The sequence below is a fragment of the Belonocnema kinseyi genome, chromosome 2, assembly GCF_010883055.1.
Source record: "Belonocnema kinseyi isolate 2016_QV_RU_SX_M_011 chromosome 2, B_treatae_v1, whole genome shotgun sequence".
In the NCBI taxonomy this organism is placed as follows: Eukaryota; Metazoa; Arthropoda; class Insecta; order Hymenoptera; family Cynipidae; genus Belonocnema; species Belonocnema kinseyi.
This window is the reverse complement of record NC_046658.1, coordinates 102,922,491-102,932,885: the sequence shown is the minus strand read 5'-3', so window position 1 is coordinate 102,932,885 and position 10,395 is coordinate 102,922,491. Positions and strand designations below refer to the sequence as shown.

Genomic DNA, 10,395 nt, shown 5'->3' with positions numbered 1-10,395 from the left:
GTAAATAATGTTTGTTAAATGTTTCACTATTGGAAAAGTCGATTCAAAATATTTAAATTTTGAATTTTTTGTACATAGAAAAATTACTTTTCCAATTTATAGGTATAGGCCTTAACAAACATTATTTATAAGTAAATAATCTTCAAATATAGTTATTTCTTTAAAAAATATTCTCTTTAAACAGAATGATTTAACGTTTTCAGTTACAGAAAAATTCACTTGCAAAATTGGAGACACTATAGCTGTAAAAAATTGTTTTCTATAACAAAAAAGCCATCATTTAATAAAATTAAACTATTTTTCAAAAATTAGTAAGAAGCCGTAGTAATAAAATATTCAGTTGCAGAAACATTGTTTAAATAAACGTTTTTTTTTATTTTTAAAATGTTGCCAATAAAAATAATGGTATCTATTTGAAATTGCATCATCAGTTTTATTTAAACGAATCACAATATTGTAGATTCTGGAAAAAATTCACTTTGATATTAATGTTTAAATAAGAGATAAAATGTCAAAAATGTCTCGCCTGACATGTTGAAAAAATTCAGTTAACAAATAATTTTAAAAATGCTATTAGTGTAAAAATTGTTTTTTGGAAAACAAGTATACATTATACTAAAATATAGCATTGATACATTACTAACAAACTGGTTTCGCATTATAGAAATTCCGTAACAAAAACAAATTAAAGTTTCATATTGACGTATTAGGTTAATTTGAAATGGAGATTTTAATGGAAGTCAATAAAAAAAACAATGCAGTACAAGCAAAACTTACCAAATTACGTAGATTATTTGAAGTCACATTTTTTTATAGCTTCTTGAAGGGAATAAAATTCAATGAAAATCCGAAACGACCTTTAAACCGCTTATAGAGAAATTTCACATCAAGTCAGATTAGGGGAAGAACAAATCATGTACTACGTACCTGTAACAAAAAATAAATTAATTAATTCACAAAATAAACACAATTTGAAGGAAAGTCTATTTTTAGTCCGAAAATTCTTTTATTTGTTAGTTAACATAACAAATTTGTTAATAAATCACTTTCACGTAAGTAATGGCAATACAGTGACATCAATTCAAAGTTGGTCGAGGTGTCATTTTGAATAAGAATTTCGCAATAAATGTGAAGTAGCTTGTTAAGTTAATGGAATATCTCGTACGTCATCTGGGATGAAGACAGAGATCATCCTGGGTTGTTTCTTTTTTTTGCGCGCCATTTTCTGCAGTGAAAACTCCGCAAAACGAACCAGCTGATCAAGACACGTTCCTAACCTAGGATCTACCTTGGCCACACATAAACCTAACCTAAAATCCGGCGACTATCTTCACGCGTCGACATACCCGACTGGAAACTCAACATAAAGCTGCGACTCCACGACACGTCCCTCGGTAACTTTGGCCATGTTAGGTCAAAGAAGTCATCGTTTGCATTAATTTTCCATACTGATTTATGAAAATGTATGGATCCTCGTTGGACTCGCGTGGCTTCCACTTCCTTCGGCGATCGAACCGCCAGGTCAATAGAATTCGAAATTCAAGTCGCAAGAGAAGTTTCTAACTCCACAAATTTTTATTTTTACAATTTCTTGTGTTGTAACCGTGTAAAATTCTGATTCAGTATTTAGGAAAACTAGAAAACAAATACGCGTGCGATTGTTATTCTTTTGTCTCGTACAATTGTTAAATCACAACATAAAATTAATGTTAATACAAAATTATTGTATTTCATAATACAGGGTTGCAACGAAATCCCAATTCCGAAATTCCTTGAATAATTTTTAATTTCCCATAAACGTCCTATATTTTCTTTCAAGTATAAAAGCAACCATATACCTATAGAAAATCAATCATGTTAATGCAAAAAATGGTTATTTTTACTTTTATTTTAAAGACTTTATGAATTTTCAACAAAATAGTTGAGTTTTCAACTCAAAAAGATCAATTTTGAACCATAAATTGAAGAAATAAATTCAAAAATAGTTAAGTTTTCAACTGAAGTGATGGATCTTAGTTTTTAAAAAAATGAATTAAACCAAAAAAATAAGAATGTACAAGAAAGTAGTTGAATCCTCAACCAAAAAAGACAAAGAAAGATTTTGTTGTCAACAAAGAAGAAATATCTGCAAATGGAATAGTTACATTCCTAGTAAAAAAACAATAATTTTCAACTAAAAGAAACAAACCTTTAAAAAAATGTTGAATTTTCCAACAAAGAAATTAATTTCTATCTTAATTTCCATCTCAAATGATGAATTTTTAACAAAGAAGATTAAAATTCTATCAAAACAGATAGATTTTCCACAGAAAATAAAACGGCCAAATTTTCATTTGAAGAAATTAATTTTCCACTAAAACGATCAATCATAACAAAAATTTTAACCAAGTGTGGAATTTTCAACCCAAAAGATTAATGCTCTATCAAAAACACTAATTTTCAACAAAATACATGAATTTTCAACTAAAAAATATGTTTCATCAAAAAATAAAATAGTTAAATTTTCATTTTAAAAATCAATCTTTAACCCAATAGATCAAGTTTCAACTGAACAGATGAATTGTTGAACATGCAGATTACATTTCTAAATATATATAATTTTTAAAGGAATTTTTAACCAAAAATATGTTTTAGATAACAAGAAGATTAATATTCTACCTAAAAAGATGAATCTTCAAGAAAATACAGAAATTTTGAACCAAAAAGGTTGAATTTTCATCTGAAGAAGAGAAATTTTTAACGACAAATGAAATATTCGATATTTTATTTCAACTAAAAGTCTTTAATTTTAAAACAATTAAACTCAACATAAAAAGACGAATTTTCAATAAAATAGTTAAATCATTCAGCAGCAAGAAAAAAATATTTTACAACCAAACAGTTGTGTCTTTTTACCAAAAAGATGAAATTTCTATCAAAATAGATGAATTTTCAAAAAAGAAAAAAAATGAATGAAAAAAAATCAGTTGTATTTTCGACCAAAAAAGAATGAATTTCTAACAAAATTATTGCCTGACCTTTAGCAATTATGATAGTATTTATTATCTATAACATAATAGAAGAATTTATTTTTTTAAATAGTCTACACTTAGGTCGTTAAAAATCCATTTAATACGATATAAAAAGTAAGTCAAAAAATAAAATTTGTTAAATAAATAATTTGTATGTATTAACAATCATTCTTAAAATCAAAAATACTTCCTATTGTAAAAACTCCTTCATTAATAAAATATTAATTAAATCGTGATATTCTTAACAAAATATTTCGTTCCATTATTTGTCATTTCGTCCTTTCTACAATTAATACTTTGCATGTAAATTTAGAACTACATACAATTTTCAAGCTTTAAAACGGTAAAATAAACATTGGTAAATTTTGTACTGATACAGCTTCACATGAAAATTGCAGACTTTTGTCTCTGATTTCACATTTTCCACATTTTGTAATTCATTAATTACGAATAATTTATTGAAGTGCTTCAATATCACACAGATGTATCTTATTATTTTAATTGATGTACTTGCAGTACTAAAAGTATTTCTTGCTCTATATTATTTCTGTACAACAAATATAATTTTAATTATAAAAATGAATTAATAATATTTTTAATTTGGGTCCTAAAAAACTAATTGAATTATAATAGATGATTCTGTAAGTTTAACAATAAATAAGACTATCACTACACGTAGTAGCATACAAGGGGAAATTTTTCAAAAATAGGGTAACAAGAGCAAAAAAATATTAATATACCCTATTTGTATCATTACACAAAATTGTTTCAAACCGTTAATCTTCATATAAATTTTTGTTTAAAATAACCAATTTCCGGTGAAAAGTGCTAAAATAACCTTAAATATGTAATTGCTCTAAAATTATATATCCTCTTTAAAATCTAAATGGTTGAAAGATGTAAATATTTTTTGAAACGCTTTTTTTGTATTGAAAATACTTATTTTTAACGAAAAACAATGATTTAATCCAAAGTTGTTAAAAGATTCTAAAGTTCCTGTTAAAGTTTACATGCTATTTGGCGAAAGTTTATTCTACAATGCAATACAATCTGTCGTCTGCTACGGCGTCCTTAACAGCAATGGGAAACGGGCAATGTAAGAGTTAATTCGAGTTATAAATCGGGACACTAGATTTTAAACGACACAGAAAAAACAAAAGTTAAAATGTGTTGCAGGTAAGACTTGAAACGGTTAAAAATTAAAAATATTTCAGCAAAAGTTTCACCGAGGTTAGGTGAATAATTCTGACCGCGTCTACTGCGTGACGCGGGAGTGAGCAAATTTCGGTAAAACATGTAGAATCAGTAACAGAAAACACGAAAAAATGTGTACTTACTGATATATTTCCTCCGAAATAAATTAGACTATTGTAGAGGAAGTAAAACTTATTTAATACAATTTAGCAAAAAGCGCAAAAAGCAAATGGCAGATGGGAATCCCCGGTTCTCTCCAATTAAATGAAGTTAAACGACGATAGATAGCGCTGGCGTCGCAATCCTCGCTACATCTCGAATAAAATTGGAACGATTATAAGGCGAAAGATTATCCAGGCAAGGTTAAAAACCGAAAATTATCTTGGATTCATGTAAAATTTATCCGACAAGGTTAGTTTTTGTTGCGGTGAATCTTTCACCTGAAATCGATGTAAACTTTATCTTTCGTTTTTACTGTGAATCTAATGATTATGGTTAAAAATAGCCCATTCTCTGTAAAAAACTTTCATATAACCTGAAACTGTTCAAAAGGTTCTAAATCTTGTTCGAACTATAAGTTTTTTTGAGTGTATTATGAACATTTAAAATCTGATGATTTTTGATTAAAAATGTCAATTTCTAGTCAATGAAGCTAATAAAACCGAAAATCGTGCCCATTTTCAGTGCGAAAAGCACTAAAATACTAAAATATAATAGTATACTAACTTCGAGAATTAGAAAGTTTTAATTTAACCTATAACTTTTTTATCAAAAGGGATTATTTGTGGATCGGATTTTTCAATTTTCGAATTAAAAATGTAAAACAACTTTAAGTACTGGAAATCCAATCAGGTTTTTAAAAACAACGATGTCTCCGATAGTTTTATGAAGGCCATCTTTACTTTGCTTTCAACATATACCATAAAAAATTGTCATAAAGAATGCAACACAAATAATAAATAGTGAATACAAATTGTCCATAATGTAGTGAGAAATCGTGGAGATTTGCAAGTTCAAGTAACTTATGCAACTTACTGTGTATTTAATTTCTAAAAAATGCCATTAAAAAAAAAGAAATATATTTTAAAAACTAATGACTTTGAAACATGTATAAACGCGTTATTGAACTGTATGACTTTCGATGAGATAGTGACATTATTGTATTATTATCATGTAACCTATTTACTCGGAATTATAGTCTAGACATTTCAATCATTAATGTTTAGTTGAAAACGTAAATACCTATTGCAAAGCCCTAAGTATATATTTCAAGATATGAAAATTGTTTAAAATTTGTTATTTACAATATGTTGTTTCAATTATGAGAAAAGTGCAATTATAGTACCAATCATTCAAGAGACTGTCAGCAAACGCACTGTCTGGGAAAATATTATGGTGAAGCAGTACAAGGTTATCCATTAAAGGAAAATGAGGTCTTACACAAATCGGCATTGGTTTAATGTATCTAAAGAGTTTGTGAAAGACTAACTTGTGACTAATTTGCTCCACTTACTTAAAAATAGTATTATCACTTTTTGTAGTTGCAATAATCTTTTATCTATTGACATACAAGCAGTAACATTATTTTATGAAATTTATGTAATTACCTCCCACCATTGCGGCTATTCCAATTGGCAGTACTTCTCAACAAAAAATATTAACATTTATAACCAATATACATCGCAATTTAAATGCAGATGAGCGTTGTAATCTTTCTTAAATTGGTTTGAAACTAAACGCAGAATTTAAAATAATGAGGAGTACATGGGTAAATATATTGTCATCCGGAAATGTATATATATAAAGCGGTTTTAGCGAAAACGCATTGTTTATCAATAATTATCTGCGTATAAGAGCGTAAACAATTGTATATATTTTCATCAAGAGAGCACGTGCAATGAGTTCTTTGAAAGTTCTTCAAGATTTAAGTAAAGAAATAACGATTAAGTAAGCAAATTTTCCGTTTTTCATTTACAAACAAGATCTCCTGGCAACGAACTGAAGGTTGATTTTTGAGGGAAAACGGTTTAAATAGAGAACTGACATTCTTAAATTTTAATATTAACATCGGAAGTCGAGTACTTCAATTTTTGACATACAGCGCACATTGCTTTGTTTGAAACACCGCATTCTTTGAAAAATAAGCTCCGCTGTTATTTTGAAGTTGACAAAACAATGATTTTTGTTGAGTGAAATTCACGTTTTAATCGCATCACGAGAAAACTGTTTAGTGTAGTTTTCTTATTTATAAGATAATAGTAATGAAATATGTAATAATTGATTTCTATAATAATATTATATTTGAACATCTCTGCAAGAGTTTAACAACTCAATTTAAGTTGTTCTTGTCTCAAAAATGATGCATCTCTATTTTCGTACAATAGGCGAAAAAGAAATTAGCATTCAATCAAGAATATATTTTCTTCTGAATGCGCAAAATACAAGATTTTTTTGATCCAAGAAAATCTGCGTTTTCTTAATAAAATGTACTTAATTAGGCAAAATTAGGATCAAGAAAATATTGTATTGTACGTATTCAGACAACTATTTTCTTAAATCAATATTAATTTCTTTTCCGTGCATCTGACTCAAAATGAGCCCTGCTTTTTCTTGTGTATATCTACAATAGTAATTTAAATTTCAAATTATTCTAAATTATATGTATTCTAAGTAGTAATTAGAAAATTACAAAAATGTCGAAAAAAAATTACTTATTGTATATTTTTGGTAATTCCTTTGTCTTTACTAAATCCCCCTATATTTTATGACCATAAGAAAGAATTGTCTACTATTTCAGAATCTTCTGTAAGACTAACCCATTTCCGTTATTTTCAAAAGATTTGATATAATTTCATTTAATTTCCATTTCTAATTTCCCACTCTCGTTGATCTTGGGTTTCGGTCAGCCGACTTTAAAGTCACGACACATTATCCTTTTACGCACAAAACGACCAATTCCATATAGGTTCAGCGGTATGACTAATTTACTCCTCATTAATTTTATTTTTACCAAATTGTTAAACTCTCGACCTTAGGTATGTTAAGCTGAAGTAACCAGATTTTCGAACCGAGTTGAAACCTATCTTATAATTAAGGGCTCATTTGATGCTAATTTAATGCCCTATTGGGTTTTGGAAAATAATTTTTCGTGGTTTTGGGGAGCATTAAATGTGCCTTTAATTATGTGATTGGACATAACTCGATTCAACGTTTATTTCACATGGGGTTCCGTCAGCTTAATATCAAGCTAGCGTAACCCCCGGGTTTTTTAAAAAATAGTAGAGCAATAAATTTGGCAATGGGGCATTAAATGAGCCCTTAATTATAGTATGATCGGATTTACAATTTGTGCATAATTTATATTAAGGGCGGTTTGTCAGTATTAGGTGTGCCTTTTGGAAAATAATTTTGAGTGGTTTTGCGGAGCATTAAATCAGCCTTCAATTATGTGATACGATAGAATTCGATTCAACGTTTATTTCACATGGTGTTCCGTCAGCTTACCATTAAGCTAGCGTAACCCCCGGTTAAAAAAAAAAAAATAGTGGAGTATTAAATTTGGCAATGGGGCATTAAGCGAGCATTAAATGCGCCCTTAATTATATTATGGTCAGATTTACAATTTGTGAATAATTTATATTAAGGGTGGCTTTTGGAAAAAAATTATTGGTGATTTTGGAGAGTATTAAATGAGCCTTCAATTATGCGATACGATAGAACTCGATTAAACGTTTATTTCACATGGGGTCCCGTCAGCTTAACGTTAAGCTAGCATAACTCCTGGTTTTTTCTTAAATAGTGGAGCATTAAATTTTGCAATGGGGCATTAAATGAGCATTAAATGAACCCTTAATTATAGTATGGTCATATTTACAATTTTTGCATAATTTATATTAAGGGCGGCTTTTCAGTATTAGAGGTGACTTTTGGAAAATAATTTTTGGTGGTTTTGGAGAGCATAAAATGAGCCTTAAATTATGTGATACGATATAACTCGATTCAATGTTTATTTCACATGGGGTTCATCAGCTCAACATTAAGCTAGCGTAACACCCGGTTTAGAAAAAAATAGTGGAGCATTAAATTTTGTAATAAGGCATTAAATGAGCATTAAATGAGCTCTTAATTATAATATGGTCAGATTTACAATTTGTGAATAATTTATATTAAGGGTGGTTTTCAGTATTAGGGGTGGCTTTTGAAAAAAAATTATTGGTGTTTTTGGAGAGCATTAAATGAACCTTCAATTATGCGATACGATAGAACTCGATTAAACGTTTATTTCACATGGGTCCTGCAGCTTAACGTTAAGCTAGCATAACTCCTGGTTTTTTCTTAAATAGTGTAGCATTAAATTTGGCCATGGGGCATTAAATGATCATTAAATGAGCCCTTAATTATATGATATGACAGAACTCGATTTAACATTTATTTCACATGGGGGTGGGTCTGCCAGCTTAACGTTAAGCATATTTATTTGCATAAATTATTGTTAATGTAGAATTTTCTAAGCTTCGTACAGCACACGTAAAATAATGTTAGCATTAGGATAGTCACAAAACTTAGTTTTAAAATTCCCTGATTTTTTCTCTGATCAATTTTTTATTTCCCCTGATTATTATTATTATTATTATTATTATTCGAAGAATAAAATTTCAATATTGTAACACTTCAACATAGAGTAATTGATAAATAAAATAAGAGATTTCAATGTACTTGAAGTTACGAACGTTCATTTGAACGAAATTAAAAAAAATTATTTTTCAATTTTTTTTTTTTGCCTAAATCAATTAGGACGGCAAAAAAAATATTCTGTCGGACAGAATTGTCGAAAAAATTTTTTTTAAGGGGTTACCTACCCTTACAAATCACCCATTATTTAGACCTGCTTAATGCAAGTTTGATTGTCGATATTTGAAAATATAAAGACGTCCAAAATTCTCTTTTTGTATTTCACTAATTATAGAGGAAGTGAGAACGTTCGGCAAGACCCCTAAAAACCACCCTTAATATAACCATACCTAAAATGTTAAAAATGACCATTTTGATTGTCGATATTTGAAAATATAAAAACGTGAAAAATTATCTTTTTTTACCCAACTAATTATAGAGGGAGTGAGAACGCTCGGCAAGGCCCCCAAAAACAATCCTTAATATAACCATACCTAAAATGTTAAAAATGAGTATTTTGATTGTCGATATTTGAAAATATAAAAACGTGAAAAATTCTCTTTTTTTATCTCACTAATTATAGAGGGAGTGAGAACGTTCGGCAAGACCCCTAAAAACCACCCTTAAAATAACGACACCTAAAATGTTAAAAATGACCATTTTGATTGTCGACATTTGAAAATATAAAAACGTCAAATATTCTCTTTTTTTATCTCACTAATTATAGAGTGAGTGAGAAAGTTCGGCAAGACCCCTAAAAACCACCCTTAATATAACCATACCTAAAATGTTAAAAATGACCATTTTGATTGTCGATATTTGAAAATATAAAAACGTGAAAAATTATCTTTTTTTACCCAACTAATTATAGAGGGAGTGAGAACGCTCGGCAAGGCCCCCAAAAACCATCCTTAAAATAACCACACCTAAAATGTTAAAATTGACCATTTTGATTGTCGACATTTGAAAATATAAAAACGTCAAACATTCTCTTTTTTTATCTCACTAATTATAGAGTGAGTGAGAAAGTTCGGCAAGACCCCTAAAAACCACCCTTAATATAACCACACCTAAAATTTTAAAAATGGCCATTTTGATTGTCGATATTTGAAAATATAAAAACGTCAAAAATTCTATTTTTTTATCTCACTAATTATAGAGGAAGTGAGAACGTTCGGCAAGACTCCTAAAAACCACCCTTAAAATAACCACACCTAAAATGTTAAAAATGACCATTTTGATTGTCGACATTTGAAAATATAAAAAAGTCAAAAATTCTCTTTTTTTACCTCACTAATTATAGAGTGAATGAGAAAGTTCGCCAAGACCCCTAAAAACCACCCTTAATATAACCACACCTAAAATGTTAAAAATGACCATTTTGATTGTCGATATTTAAAAATATAAAAACGTCAAAAATTCTCTTTTTTTTCTCACTAATTATAGAGGGAGTGAGAACGTTCGGCAAGACCCCTAAAAACCACCCTTAATATAACCACACCTAAAATGTTAAAAATGA

At 28.8% G+C, this 10,395-nt stretch overlaps 1 protein-coding gene across 5 annotated transcripts in view; it reads right to left on the bottom strand.

Annotated features, from left to right (window-relative positions):
* The window catches only part of LOC117166975 (segmentation protein cap'n'collar), a 306,553-nt gene that overhangs the window by 250,978 nt on the left and 45,180 nt on the right, over window positions 1–10,395 (bottom strand). Inside the window, exon 1 of one of the 5 annotated variants that reach the window (XM_033351484.1) lies at window positions 1,166–1,237. The exons of 3 other annotated variants lie outside the window; for them this stretch is intronic. In XM_033351484.1, the coding sequence (XP_033207375.1) occupies window positions 1,166–1,222 (57 nt within the window). In that variant the 5' untranslated portion in view covers window positions 1,223–1,237. Of the gene's footprint in view, window positions 1–777; window positions 798–1,165; window positions 1,238–10,395 lie in introns of those variants that run through there. One more of the 5 variants, XM_033351486.1, reaches the window with a different exon arrangement.